Source organism: Aedes albopictus, chromosome 2, assembly GCF_035046485.1.
Source record: "Aedes albopictus strain Foshan chromosome 2, AalbF5, whole genome shotgun sequence".
Lineage (NCBI taxonomy): Eukaryota > Metazoa > Arthropoda > Insecta > Diptera > Culicidae > Aedes > Aedes albopictus.
The window spans coordinates 54528325-54544383 of record NC_085137.1 but is presented as its reverse complement, the minus strand read 5'-3'; the positions used below and the strand labels follow the sequence as shown (position 1 = coordinate 54544383).

The 16059-nt window shown below is 40.5% G+C and overlaps 1 protein-coding gene across 1 annotated transcript; it reads left to right on the top strand.

The window, feature by feature from the left end:
* The first annotated feature begins 13826 nt into the window (after positions 1-13826).
* LOC109409179 (uncharacterized) lies at positions 13827-15722 on the top strand. Its single transcript, XM_019682600.3, has 3 exons — positions 13827-14190; positions 14266-14593; positions 14934-15722. The coding sequence occupies exons 1-3, from the start codon at positions 13952-13954 to the stop codon at positions 15357-15359; spliced, it is 993 nt and encodes a 330-aa protein (XP_019538145.2). The 5' UTR covers positions 13827-13951; the 3' UTR covers positions 15360-15722.
* Positions 15723-16059: the final 337 nt, after the last annotated feature.

The window sequence follows — 16059 nt, the reverse complement described above, 5'->3', positions numbered from 1 at the left end:
AATATCAATTCAGTGTGTTCTGGATACAATTTTAATTTAACAACTTAGATAACGAGATAAAACAGTCGTACCAAAGAAAATTAATTATTCCAAACGTGTTTTATATCCCAAGGGGCCGAACCCCCAAAGAGAGAAAATAGCTCAGAGAAAGAGAGAGCAAAGAAGTTCAAACCCTCGTCAACGAGGTTCGGAAGTCAGTCTTAAAATCGATTTCAAAGTGAACGGTCGCTAGATCGTACGTTCGCGGCGCAACCCGTCGAACCATCCAGTTAAGTCGCGTGTGAAAATGATTCGGCGGAATTATGGTTGCCAAAACGGCGAAGCCAGCGTTGGCCAGAGTCCGACGGTTCACGACAATTCTGTAACTTACTAACTGTAACTTACTAAACTTTCTGGTTTTATTCAAAAGAATAGAGGAAAAGTGATCAACTTCCCCCCAGATTACGTATCGATTCTATTTAGGGGAAAATATTTTGCAGGATAAACTGATATTTTTGTTTGTGTTTCTCTAAAAATCACGAGTATGGACTGTCTCCACATAACATAAGTGGAACTCGCGCTCAGAAAGTTGTACCCAGTGTGGGATTTGAGTATGGTATAAGGAACATCGAAATGTCAAAACCATTATACTAGTTACGAGCTTATCATTTAAAAAGAATCTAAGGATTCAATATGTATCATGTTTAATTATGCATGTTCACTACTGGCAGGTTTTTTTTCTTCCTTTCGTGGTATGCATTAATTAATGCCGTTTTATTTATTTTTTAACCTGAATTAGAACTGGACTGGCGGAAAATACTGAAACTAATAAAGTCAAACAAATGTGCAACACAATCGAACCTTCGAACCTAAGTTGTGTTAGGCTTGCAACCGTGAACTCATCCAGTTCCAAACCAGGTTGGAACTGAAACAAAAAAAAAAACGGCATAAGATAGGCTGTCAAGCTTGAGTCTCCCGCTCGAGCAGGTGAATTGTAAACAAAGTATCACACTGATCGTTCACTCAGAAATAAAAGTATACACGGAAATACTATTATTTATGCATTTTGTATCCGCATCTCTCTCACTCTCTTTTTGTTTTCATCTGCTATCTGCCGTTTAGTCTGGGTTGAAGAGAAGTGTTTCGTCCAGGGGTGGAAGATCCTACCCTCTACGTCTACCCAAACATGCCCACCTGCGCGCCATCTGCTGTTGGTTCTAATTTGTAAACATCTTTTGTTTAGTTATTTATAAACATCAACAATAGTAAAAACATTAGCGTTTTTCTCTTCCTTTCGGTGCTGATGCTCAGTTTTTTAGGTAATTATCGAAGTTTCTTGAGTTGTAGTGTTAAATTATCCTCATATTAAAGCACCAAAACCGCTCTGGGAGTTTTCAATTTTCAACCGATTTCTGCACTCCAAACAAAACGAAAACAAAAACAAACGAGAGTAGAGGCAAATATTTCAAAATGGCGAAAACAAAACACTGATTTTTTTCGGAATAAAATTTTTCAATATAATCTAAATAAAATGTGTGGGATTATGCTTGAATCACATGCTGACTTGCTTTTAGCATGATAAAACGATGTTAAAATCAATTTTGCGAAATAGATATTTTCTTGGTTGGCCGTTACGTCCTTCTAATGGTACTAAAATTGAATAGAGGGTAGGCGCAATTTGTTCCCAGTTGACAGCCAGCTTACTCCCCTGGTTTCGTCAACCCAGTTGAAGCACCAGATAGCATGAAAACAGAAAGAGAGTGGAAGAGATGCGGATACAAAATGCATAAATAATAGTAATTCCGTGTATACTTTATTTCTGAGTGTGTGTTGAAATGTCTCCCATCTCTATAGAACCCATGATGCTACAACTGCTTCGCGTGATGTAAGTAAAAGGTAGAGGTATATGGTATTAAATGTAGAGGAAAAGGTAGAGAAAATTGGCTCAGCAGGATAGTGTTACAAATAGGCAAATTTGACGGAAGCTAACGATCCCTCCGCATCTGGTGGCAGGAGTGAGAACCCTATGAAAAGAGTGACGCTACCAAAAAGTGCCATGGCGCAGCATAGGCAAACTGCACTTTTTCACTTTTTCTTATCGATCGTAGAGAACCGAACAATCATCTTTTGGAAAAAAAACATTTAATTCTTTTTGAGATACGCTTAGATCCGGTGGGTACTTCCGAACAATTTAAGTGATTTATTTGAGGAGGTCTTGCTATGCATCCGGCGAGCAATTTTCCGGATTCTTTTTGTTAGCTGGCCAATCCGGTGTCTGCCGGCGTAGGCATCGAGAGTGATGTTAACCCTCGAACGATCGTGCTGTTGTATTTCGTACAACACGTTTAAAAAATAGTGCTTATTGTACTCCGCACCTGCAACTGCAAGTCTGTGTATCTGTAATAATACATTTCATATAAGAAATCCGTTAAATATAAAATTCACATCGAGTTTCTGTCAGTTATTATTTCACTTTCATCCTTTAGTAGTTTAGGATATTTTTAAATGTTTGCCTTGAGCAGTTATATACGAGGGGTCCCACAATCTGAATATGTCGAACAAAATTATTAAATATGTTAACATTTTTTACTTTGGGTATTTATATACAATCATCGTGCTACATAAACATTTTCGTTTGTGTTGCATCATCTACACAATAGATAAATCGGGATGTCAAAAAAATCGATTATAACGCGCATTGATCATTTTTTTTCATGTTGTACTAAACGATCTTCTTTACAAGTGTAACACTTTTCCGCCTCTTATCCGCAATGAAATAAAAAAAGTATGTATTGCATTTTTCATTCGTTGGTAAACTTTCGAGTAAATCTTCGAAGAGATAAAATAAATACTCAAACGTCAGATTGCATAGCATTTAGCAGCTGAACGAACCATGTATTCATTGCACCAACAGAAAGAGTGCGTTCAATGTTATTTTTGTTAGCGGTGGCAAAACTCAATCTAAAAATGATTAAAATATACGAATTTTTATTTATGTCAAAATATTATCACCGCTTCAAGCTTTTTTTGCCTTCAGTCGCCCCTCACACGACTGCTGAGTAGCCACCTCGTGCGTGCTTTGTTGTCGCCGTTGTCGCAGACGTCAAACTAGTATAACGCACAGTATCGCCGCACGAATCCGGTTTTTCGGGCATATCAATCTCGATAGCAACAAACGCGCGTAGTGTGAAAATAACAGCAAATTAAGCTTGGTTCGCTCGATGACTTCATTTACTAAGTTATTGTAAAGAGCTAAATTGTCGAGCCAGCTCAGCTGTTGAATTGGGTTGTTTAGCGAATAAAATATTGCTATTTTCTATAGCCTAATCGAAAGAGCTAATTTTTCTGAGTATAACGTGATTTTATTGGATATCAATACCTTTGTTTTGATGGTTAAATCCAGGCCCGGATTAAGGATTGTGAGGGCCCGGGGCCCGAGCGGATGTGGAGGCCCCTCGGAGGGATGACCAAAAATGGTTTTCCTTATTTTCGAACAGTACTTGAGCAATGAAGCTAATGTTAGCAACCAAAAATAGTTTTGTGGGGGCCCCTAAAATGTGGGGGCCCGGGGCCCGGGCCCCCCCGGCCCCCTCTTAGATCCGGCCCTGGTTAAATCAATAAAACAGTTTTAATTTTCGTGGATAGAATGACAGTTCAATCGATAAAATGACAGTTCGACCCGAATAAAAAAAATTCCCCATACAAACTTTAAATGCATTTTAAAAATAGTTCCCGAACTCCAAAAATTATGAAAATTTGGATTTAGACTAATTTTTAGGTGGAGAATCTGATTATGAAATAATCCGGATACCCCTAAAGAACCCAATTCTTGATAATCAATAGTCAATCCCGATAGTAAAGTTTAAGTTAGGCGCCGTCCACAAATTACGTAACGCTCTAGGGGGAGGGGGGAGTATCGTCGAGCGTTACGGTCCATACAAAAAATATCGGTGATTCATACAAAAAAGCGTTACGGAGGGGGGAGGGGGGGGGTCGAAAAATGCTGATTTTAGCGTTACGTAATAAATGGATGCTGCCTTATAAGCACAAAAAATCCGAGCTCAAGATCGAGATCTTAGTGTGAGCATGAGCATGAGCATAGATGACCGCACAATTCGTAGTTGCTACTCCGTGATTGACCAGAGCAATCGAAATTGCACAAGGAACCAATGAATAGGGCTTGGGACTAGCTTACTATTCTCAATGTACACAGGTCGAGAGCTCTCAACTTTAATAAGGTCAATAACGGCGCCGGCCACGTCCTTACGGTCATCGAGGATGGAAGGGAATGTTAGTAAGACAAACGTTGTTAAAAAGACCGCGAATCGCTGCATCTCCACGTTTGTCTCAGGAAGGAATTTTTTGTTAGTAGGGTAAGGTACATTGTCAGTCCGGGAGTCACCTATGGTTGGTGATATGATTTGACAATGGATCAATATACACAAACCGCCGTTAACAACCGACCACTTTTCGACGTAAGAACTAGCCAAAAAGAAAATTCTATCGCGCGTCTCCACTCCACTAGGGAGCAGAAACCTTTAGTCTATTCCACACAGAAATACACTGAACGCGACTCACTTGTCGGCGCCCGGATTTTTTCTCGACCGGCGAACCCGAAGTAACATTTTTCACTCTTTTGTGTAAATGCAAAAAATGAAAGAAAATATTTATTATCAACTAAAAGTGTATTGGAAACTAGCGCCGAAGGGAAGCGAAAAATTCGGAACCGACTCGAACCACGGCGCGCGCACACTCGTCCCGTCGTCGGAGCCCCGCAGAGAGAAGGGGAAAGAAAATCGCAAAAATCTAGCAAAGCGAGCGCGCGAAACTTTGCTGCTACCGAACTACCGCACACTACTGACTGCTTGGCATCCCGTCGTCGGAGCCCCGCAGAGAGAAGGGGAAAGAAAATCGCAAAAATCTAGCAAAGCGAGCGCGCGAAACTTTGCTGCTGCCGAACTACCGCACACTACTGACTGCTTGGCGTCCCGTCGTCGGAGCCCCGCAGAGGGAAGAGGAAAAAAAAAATCGCAAATATCTAGCAAAGCGAGCGCGCGAAACTTTGCTGCTGTCGAACTACCGCACACTACTGACTGCTTGGCATCCCGTCGTCGGAGCCCCGCAGAGAGAAGGGGAAAGAAAATCGCAAAAATCTAGCAAAGCGAGCGCGCGAAACTTTGCTGCTGCCGAACTACCGCACACTACTGACTGCTTGGCATCCCGTCGTCGGAGCCCCGCAGAGGGAAGAGGAAAAAAAATCGCAAAAATCTAGCAAAGCGAGCGCGCGAAACTTTGCTGCTGCCGAACTACCGCACACTACTGACTGCTTGGCGTCCCGTCGTCGGAGCCCCGCAGAGGGAAGAGGAAAAAAAAATCGCAAATATCTAGCAAAGCGAGCGCGCGAGACTTTGCTGCTGTCGAACTACCGCACACTACTCCCGAGCTCAAGATCGAGATCTTAGTGTGCAGATTAAAAGCGGGATCTTTGAAAAATAAGGTAATTTTTATTTTTTCATTTTGTCTTTTGTCACGTCGACATTGTGTTGTTTGACCAGTCGCTGTAAGTGCTTTTAAAATCATGTTTTCTACTGGTCACCGAAGAAACGTACAAGTCATCAAACGGTGCATTAGATTTATTAGAATTGAAAAGCCTAACAGTTTTCACAGAAACAAGACCAATATAAAAGAGCTCGTTACAAAACTAGAATCTCAAGCTAGCCTCAGTTTGTTACATCAATAATTTACAAAAGGGATAAATTACACTGATTGGGTGACCTGTCTAATTAAGTTTTACTTTTGTCATTCACTTTAACGAGCCATACAGCACCGCATAATAAAAAAAAACTGTATTCGTCAGAAATCTGTTGATAAATTCAAGAGATTTTTTTAAATTTTGTCTCATAAGTGTTCAATATCGGATTAGCCAGACTTCACAGTTTTATACCAGCTGCAAATAATTGAGAGCTGTCATGCCAGTTTTTGTTCACGAATATCGATGACAGAACGGTGTGCTGTATACCAGTTATACCTATTCTTTTCGAAGCAAAAAGAACCAAGTTTTCGTCCTCATTCTCCTTAGTAGTTCCACTTATGTTATGTGCTGTCTCACCACATAACATAAGTGGAACTACTAAGGAGAATGAGGACGAAAACTTGGTTCTTTTTGCTTCGAAAAGAATAGGTATAACTGGTATACAGCACACCGTTCTGTCATCGATATTCGTGAACAAAAACTGGCATGACAGCTCTCAATTATTTGCAGCTGGTATAAAACTGTGAAGTCTGGCTAATCCGATATTGAACACTTATGAGACAAAATTAAAAAAAATCTCTTGAATTTATCAACAGATTTCTGACGAATACAGTTTTTTTTTATTATGCGGTGCTGTATGGCTCGTTAAAGTGAATGACAAAAGTAAAACTTAATTAGACAGGTCACCCAATCAGTGTAATTTATCCCTTTTGTAAATTATTGATGTAACAAACTGAGGCTAGCTTGAGATTCTAGTTTTGTAACGAGCTCTTTTATATTGGTCTTGTTTCTGTGAAAACTGTTAGGCTTTTCAATTCTAATAAATCTAATGCACCGTTTGATGACTTGTACGTTTCTTCGGTGACCAGTAGAAAACATGATTTTAAAAGCACTTACAGCGACTGGTCAAACAACACAATGTCGACGTGACAAAAGACAAAATGAAAAAATAAAAATTACCTTATTTTTCAAAGATCCCGCTTTTAATCTGCACACTAAGATCTCGATCTTGAGCTCGGGAGTAGTGTGCGGTAGTTCGACAGCAGCAAAGTCTCGCGCGCTCGCTTTGCTAGATATTTGCGATTTTTTTTTCCTCTTCCCTCTGCGGGGCTCCGACGACGGGACGCCAAGCAGTCAGTAGTGTGCGGTAGTTCGGCAGCAGCAAAGTTTCGCGCGCTCGCTTTGCTAGATTTTTGCGATTTTCTTTCCCCTTCTCTCTGCGGGGCTCCGACGACGGGATGCCAAGCAGTCAGTAGTGTGCGGTAGTTCGACAGCAGCAAAGTTTCGCGCGCTCGCTTTGCTAGATATTTGCGATTTTTTTTTCCTCTTCCCTCTGCGGGGCTCCGACGACGGGACGCTAAGCAGTCAGTAGTGTGCGGTAGTTCGGCAGCAGCAAAGTTTCGCGCGCTCGCTTTGCTAGATTTTTGCGATTTTTTTTTCCTCTTCCCTCTGCGGGGCTCCGACGACGGGATGCCAAGCAGTCAGTAGTGTGCGGTAGTTCGGCAGCAGCAAAGTTTCGCGCGCTCGCTTTGCTAGATTTTTGCGATTTTCTTTCCCCTTCTCTCTGCGGGGCTCCGACGACGGGATGCCAAGCAGTCAGTAGTGTGCGGTAGTTCGGCAGCAGCAAAGTTTCGCGCGCTCGCTTTGCTAGATTTTTGCGATTTTCTTTCCCCTTCTCTCTGCGGGGCTCCGACGACGGGACGAGTGTGCGCGCGCCGTGGTTCGAGTCGGTTCCGAATTTTTCGCTTCCCTTCGGCGCTAGTTTCCAATACACTTTTAGTTGATAATAAATATTTTCTTTCATTTTTTGCATTTACACAAAAGAGTGAAAAATGTTACTTCGGGTTCGCCGGTCGAGAAAAAATCCGGGCGCCGACAAGTGAGTCGCGTTCAGTGTATTTCTGTGTGGAATAGACTAAAGGTTTCTGCTCCCTAGTGGAGTGGAGACGCGCGATAGAATTTTCTTTTTGGCTAGTTCTTACGTCGAAAAGTGGTCGGTTGTTAACGGCGGTTTGTGTATATTGATCCATTGTCAAATCATATCACCAACCATAGGTGACTCCCGGACTGACAATGTACCTTACCCTACTAACAAAAAATTCCTTCCTGAGACAAACGTGGAGATGCAGCGATTCGCGGTCTTTTTAACAACGTTTGTCTTACTAACATTCCCTTCCATCCTCGATGACCGTAAGGACGTGGCCGGCGCCGTTATTGACCTTATTAAAGTTGAGAGCTCTCGACCTGTGTACATTGAGAATAGTAAGCTAGTCCCAAGCCCTATTCATTGGTTCCTTGTGCAATTTCGATTGCTCTGGTCAATCACGGAGTAGCAACTACGAATTGTGCGGTCATCTATGCTCATGCTCATGCTCACACTAAGATCTCGATCTTGAGCTCGGATTTTTTGTGCTTATAAGGCAGCATCCATTTATTACGTAACGCTAAAATCAGCATTTTTCGACCCCCCCCTCCCCCCTCCGTAACGCTTTTTTGTATGAATCACCGATATTTTTTGTATGGACCGTAACGCTCGACGATACTCCCCCCTCCCCCTAGAGCGTTACGTAATTTGTGGACGGCGCCTAACTTAAACTTTACTATCGGGATTGACTATTGATTATCAAGAATTGGGTTCTTTAGGGGTATCCGGATTATTTCATAATCAGATTCTCCACCTAAAAATTAGTCTAAATCCAAATTTTCATAATTTTTGGAGTTCGGGAACTATTTTTAAAATGCATTTAAAGTTTGTATGGGGAATTTTTTTTATTCGGGTCGAACTGTCATTTTATCGATTGAACTGTCATTCTATCCACGAAAATTAAAACTGTTTTATTGATTTAACCAGGGCCGGATCTAAGAGGGGGCCGGGGGGGCCCGGGCCCCGGGCCCCCACATTTTAGGGGCCCCCACAAAACTATTTTTGGTTGCTAACATTAGCTTCATTGCTCAAGTACTGTTCGAAAATAAGGAAAACCATTTTTGGTCATCCCTCCGAGGGGCCTCCACATCCGCTCGGGCCCCGGGCCCCCACAATCCTTAATCCGGGCCTGGATTTAACCATCAAAACAATGGTATTGAAATCCAATAAAATCACGTTATACTCAGAAAAATTAGCTCTTTCGATTAGGCTATAGAAAATAGCAATATTTTATTCGCTAAACAACCCAATTCAACAGCTGAGCTGGCTCGACAATTTAGCTCTTTACAATAACTTAGTAAATGAAGTCATCGAGCGAACCAAGCTTAATTTGCTGTTATTTTCACACTACGCGCGTTTGTTGCTATCGAGATTGATATGCCCGAAAAACCGGATTCGTGCGGCGATACTGTGCGTTATACTAGTTTGACGTCTGCGACAACGGCGACAACAAAGCACGCACGAGGTGGCTACTCAGCAGTCGTGTGAGGGGCGACTGAAGGCAAAAAAAGCTTGAAGCGGTGATAATATTTTGACATAAATAAAAATTCGTATATTTTAATCATTTTTAGATTGAGTTTTGCCACCGCTAACAAAAATAACATTGAACGCACTCTTTCTGTTGGTGCAATGAATACATGGTTCGTTCAGCTGCTAAATGCTATGCAATCTGACGTTTGAGTATTTATTTTATCTCTTCGAAGATTTACTCGAAAGTTTACCAACGAATGAAAAATGCAATACATACTTTTTTTATTTCATTGCGGATAAGAGGCGGAAAAGTGTTACACTTGTAAAGAAGATCGTTTAGTACAACATGAAAAAAAATGATCAATGCGCGTTATAATCGATTTTTTTGACATCCCGATTTATCTATTGTGTAGATGATGCAACACAAACGAAAATGTTTATGTAGCACGATGATTGTATATAAATACCCAAAGTAAAAAATGTTAACATATTTAATAATTTTGTTCGACATATTCAGATTGTGGGACCCCTCGTATATAACTGCTCAAGGCAAACATTTAAAAATATCCTAAACTACTAAAGGATGAAAGTGAAATAATAACTGACAGAAACTCGATGTGAATTTTATATTTAACGGATTTCTTATATGAAATGTATTATTACAGATACACAGACTTGCAGTTGCAGGTGCGGAGTACAATAAGCACTATTTTTTAAACGTGTTGTACGAAATACAACAGCACGATCGTTCGAGGGTTAACATCACTCTCGATGCCTACGCCGGCAGACACCGGATTGGCCAGCTAACAAAAAGAATCCGGAAAATTGCTCGCCGGATGCATAGCAAGACCTCCTCAAATAAATCACTTAAATTGTTCGGAAGTACCCACCGGATCTAAGCGTATCTCAAAAAGAATTAAATGTTTTTTTTCCAAAAGGTGATTGTTCGGTTCTCTACGATCGATAAGAAAAAGTGAAAAAGTGCAGTTTGCCTATGCTGCGCCATGGCACTTTTTGGTAGCGTCACTCTTTTCATAGGGTTCTCACTCCTGCCACCAGATGCGGAGGGATCGTTAGCTTCCGTCAAATTTGCCTATTTGTAACACTATCCTGCTGAGCCAATTTTCTCTACCTTTTCCTCTACATTTAATACCATATACCTCTACCTTTTACTTACATCACGCGAAGCAGTTGTAGCATCATGGGTTCTATAGAGATGGGAGACATTTCAACACACACTCAGAAATAAAGTATACACGGAATTACTATTATTTATGCATTTTGTATCCGCATCTCTTCCACTCTCTTTCTGTTTTCATGCTATCTGGTGCTTCAACTGGGTTGACGAAACCAGGGGAGTAAGCTGGCTGTCAACTGGGAACAAATTGCGCCTACCCTCTATTCAATTTTAGTACCATTAGAAGGACGTAACGGCCAACCAAGAAAATATCTATTTCGCAAAATTGATTTTAACATCGTTTTATCATGCTAAAAGCAAGTCAGCATGTGATTCAAGCATAATCCCACACATTTTATTTAGATTATATTGAAAAATTTTATTCCGAAAAAAATCAGTGTTTTGTTTTCGCCATTTTGAAATATTTGCCTCTACTCTCGTTTGTTTTTGTTTTCGTTTTGTTTGGAGTGCAGAAATCGGTTGAAAATTGAAAACTCCCAGAGCGGTTTTGGTGCTTTAATATGAGGATAATTTAACACTACAACTCAAGAAACTTCGATAATTACCTAAAAAACTGAGCATCAGCACCGAAAGGAAGAGAAAAACGCTAATGTTTTTACTATTGTTGATGTTTATAAATAACTAAACAAAAGATGTTTACAAATTAGAACCAACAGCAGATGGCGCGCAGGTGGGCATGTTTGGGTAGACGTAGAGGGTAGGATCTTCCACCCCTGGACGAAACACTTCTCTTCAACCCAGACTAAACGGCAGATAGCAGATGAAAACAAAAAGAGAGTGAGAGAGATGCGGATACAAAATGCATAAATAATAGTATTTCCGTGTATACTTTTATTTCTGAGTGAACGATCAGTGTGATACTTTGTTTACAATTCACCTGCTCGAGCGGGAGACTCAAGCTTGACAGCCTATCTTATGCCGTTTTTTTTTTGTTTCAGTTCCAACCTGGTTTGGAACTGGATGAGTTCACGGTTGCAAGCCTAACACAACTTAGGTTCGAAGGTTCGATTGTGTTGCACATTTGTTTGACTTTATTAGTTTCAGTATTTTCCGCCAGTCCAGTTCTAATTCAGGTTAAAAAATAAATAAAACGGCATTAATTAATGCATACCACGAAAGGAAGAAAAAAAACCTGCCAGTAGTGAACATGCATAATTAAACATGATACATATTGAATCCTTAGATTCTTTTTAAATGATAAGCTCGTAACTAGTATAATGGTTTTGACATTTCGATGTTCCTTATACCATACTCAAATCCCACACTGGGTACAACTTTCTGAGCGCGAGTTCCACTTATGTTATGTGGTCTCACCCAATATTTTTTTTTGTGGGTAAGTAGGACATGTTCTACCTATCCTATCCACTCCTCGCGCCACTGTGAGACAGTATATCCCTTTCGGGACGGAGCGCAAAAAAGTTGAATCTCCATAAAAATTGCTCAATTTTGGCTGTCCAGAACTTCCAGATTTCCAACTAAACAACAAATGTCGTCCCTCATTTGAAAGAACTACTCTTTATCTTTCGATTTCTCGGTTTGACTACCTAGATAAATAGGAAATAAAAAATGTGTGACAGATAAAACTTTTTCATGATTCACAGTTTTTGTCCACTTTTTGTTTAACTTGTTGTGGTAAATCTCACATGCAACGTAAACAAAAGTTTATTTGCACACATACAAGTATAAGTAATGGCTCACTCATTAAAATAGTTTACATCACATAAAGCAAAGACTAAACAGATGAAAAAATTGCAAAACTATCATTGCTCAACAGCAAAATTGTGCTGGTTCGTCACGAAAGGGATAGTAAGATAATTATGAATTTCAAATCAATGGTGTATGAGCAGCTTAGATCAGAATTAATAAACATTACATGATCATTATGAAAAACATAGCAGCCCTATGAAGCAATTTGCTTCATTTTTTCTACTGTTTCATAAGGTTTACATTTTGGAATAGGGGAGATCGGGATATAACGCGCCCTCTAAGGATTGACTTGATTTCAGCCCTGATACGCACAATAATGTCCATTCTAGTTGCTGTCATCCTAAAGTTCATTATGCTTTCATCCAATTAGTGAGAACGTTAAATCAAATAACGTTGTAGAAGCTAAACTATGATTTTTTTTAAACCTTGTCGGTCAAATACGTGTTTTTCATTTTATTTGGGTAAATGTAACACGCCCAGAAAAAACGTGATTTGGGTGTTGCACGCATCACGGCGTTTAGTTTTTACAACGTTATACCCCGGGCAGACATGTGATACGAGTGTGATTCCTGTACAACGGTACGCAGTGTCAAGAAAATTTTGACAAGACTGACTTGAATTAAGAGAATTTTCAGTATGGCACTCATATCAAGCGCAATTGTACAGTGATTCTTGTATCACATGTGTGTCATAAGTATTAGTGCGGCAGGTGTTAACGCAATTAACGCGCATTTGATAGGTTCTGATTTTCGTCTCTGTTTTACTGCAGTCATAATTCAAACGCCAACGGCTGTTTTGGAGTTACGGCGAAGGCCGGCGCATTTTGCCCCACGAGTACTCGCGATTTTGGACCTTAAAATACTCGTTTTTACACGTAAAACGACACTTTTTTCGCGCAAATAATAAATTATGCGAGCGAGCAAAGAGATTTTCATATCAGGCTTTGCAACCTTGTTCCATTTTGACCTCCAAATCTGCGAAAATTTTTTCGCATTCTTACAACAGAAATGGATAAAATCGTTTTTAAATTTCAATATTTTATTAGTTTGTTAAGTTCCATGTTTTATTGGTTGAGAAGATAAAAAAAAATGCTATCGATTAGTGTAAACATATCATGAAAAATTATTTTATCAGGGAGATATTGAGGTGGGTTTTATCCCGGTGGCGTGTATTAAACCGATTCCCCCTACGTATGTTCGGTCGCCTGATTGTACGTTTTAATCAAAACTAGGGCATCCGAATGTATAACTTCGAATCCATTATAAACATTTTTGCTTTTAAAAGATTAGAATTGTTGAATGAATTTCCTAGTTATCAGCGGTAAACCAAAATAATAACAAAACGAGACAATTATTATTGCTGACTGCACCCCAAATTGGACTGACACAATAGTGTGCACACACCTTCAAAGTGTGATTACAGCGCAGGAATACGTCGGATCGAATGAGGTCTTCGGTGCACTTATTCCTTGTAAATGGAGGAATAAGTGCACCGAAGACGTCGAGACGATCCGTGGCAAATGTGCACTTTTATCACACTTTTTAGGCGTACCAAAAAAAGTGTGATAGTCCAATTTGAGATGTAGTCTGCAATATTTCGACGATAACGGACACATGCGAATAAAAACTTCATAAGTGCTAGATTACTCTTTGAATGTAATTCCTGAAATGAAGAAAAAAAATGAAAAGCGATAACGTACATGCCTTCACTTCTACTGTTATTTCACTCACAATAAATTTAAGAAATCTTGAGATTATTTTACTCTACGAACAAGCACCAGGACCACTTGTTGAGCTTCCCCACTCGTTGCAGCTGCATGCGAGAGATCAAACTATTGTTGAAGAGTCACGAGAGTTTTCTCTACTAAGAATCTAGTTCTATAGATGTGTGGATAGGCGTTACAGTTCAAGTGCAAGCAAATATGTATACCTACACGATCACGAAACAAAACAACGCAACTAACAGAGCCGCGCGGTCGTTAATGATTAGTGTTGCTTTCCTCCTAAGCTGCCTGATTGTGTCGTCTGATTGCCAAGTCGAGCCGCCACAAACTACGAACGCCACGAGCATGCCGGTCGCCGACGAAGACCTAAGTCACTTGAAAGTCGTCTGCGCTGGTGATAAGATGTCGTTTGAGGATTTTGATCCGTATCTCGGAAGGTAAGATTCATTCATTACTGTGCACCTTGAGGTTGGCGTGATAAATATCCAGTGCTTTGCATGTGATTTCTGCAGCTACATTGGAGATGAGAGGGAGTTTGCTTTGGTGTTGGATTTTGATGGCACCCTGGCAGAGCTTACGTCTCATCCGAATCTCAGCGCGATGACACCGGAGATGCAGCAAACTTTGGAGAGCATCGCCAACAGTGGACGCGTGTTTGTCACCATCATCTCCGGGCGTGACGTGGATGGAGTGAAGGAAAAGGTCGGAATCAGGAATATCGTCTACTCGGGCAACCATGGGCTCGAGGTGCTTTACCCGGATGGCACTAGACACAACCAGGGAATATCTGAGGAACTGTCAGACAACTTTGGAAAAATGATTGATCACCTTAACAAAGAGGTACGGTTTTTCGACTGGATTTGCAATAGCTACAAAGTACAGGATTGACAAAATGTTGACTAATGTTGTGGTATGTTTAACTTTTTGAATCAGTACCAATTCAAAAATGTTCATAAGCTAAACAAGCTTTCTCTAGAATCATTCTAACTTTATGTAGAATGTGATTGCCCCGACTATTTAGTGACTAGTGAAATGAAATTTTAGACTACTCTGTACTTTGCACCATCTCAAAGATACTGATTAGTCATATGTTAAGCCACCTGTCGATCAACCACCAGTAATCGGCTTTGGTCTAAGATCCAACCCAAATCTACAATGTACATTTTCGATCATCTTTCAGTTGGCGCGTGATGGTGCCTGGGTGGAGAACAAGAAGGTGTCACTCACGTTTCACACCCGCCAAGTGGATCCCGAGCTGATTCCACAAATGGAAGCAAGAGCAGCGGAAATTATCGAATCGTATGGATACCGAGTGAACAAGGCACATGCTGCCGTCGAAGGCAAACCACCGATCCATTGGAACAAAGGCCTGGCGGCGGAGTTGATCTTGAAATCGAGCTTCGATAGCAATTGGGAACAGCGAAAGGTGATTTTTGCCGGCGATGACACCACCGATGAGGACGTGATGGTGGCCATCAAGGGATTCGGCCGATCGTTCCGCGTGAGCAAAGATGCGAATGTGCAAACCAATGCCGATTTTAGGATTCCGTCTGTTACGTCTGTGTATTACATGCTCAAGTGGATCGAACAGAAAGTGCGCGACTAGTATAAAAGTTATTTTTTTCTTTTTCATTTATGATTTGAAATGGTCTATTGTGTATTCTTGTATAAAACGAAAGCTTGTTAAAATATATAAGCCCGTTACAAATATACATTTCACTTTTTGTCCCACCACTCTTTGGCTGGTCGAGAGGAGGGGCGATAAAAATAATAAAGCATTTAATCTGAAAAATATTAAAAACTCATCAGATTTGGTAAAGACTTTTTTGCAAGCCCCATATTATGATAAATAGTTTTTATCTGCCCCCCTCAAAATGCAAAATCCAGCCAACAGGGGCGACAAAAGGTCAAAATGAAATTTGTATCAGCCTAAATACAACAAAATAAAAACGTTACTAACATTCGTGAACAGTTTAAAGTTTGATGTCTCTGATAAATTTTGAAAGTTTATTTTGGAAGTCGGTTGGGATCACATTACGAGGTGGCTCGTTGAATTCCATTGAGATGTGGGAAACGTCGGCCAGCAGATACCGCAGACACAGGTTTAACAGCTTACAACCGCGAACCGAGAAACTACCAGGAATACCTTTGGTAACACGTGATAGAATAAAAACGTAGACGAGAAAATACGTTTTACATGCTCTCTTGTAGAACGCCTAATCTGTATAGTAGACTGGGACATAAACATACATTTCATCTTGTACACTTTTTGGGTTCCATTTTGATCCCATATCAACCATTCAAAG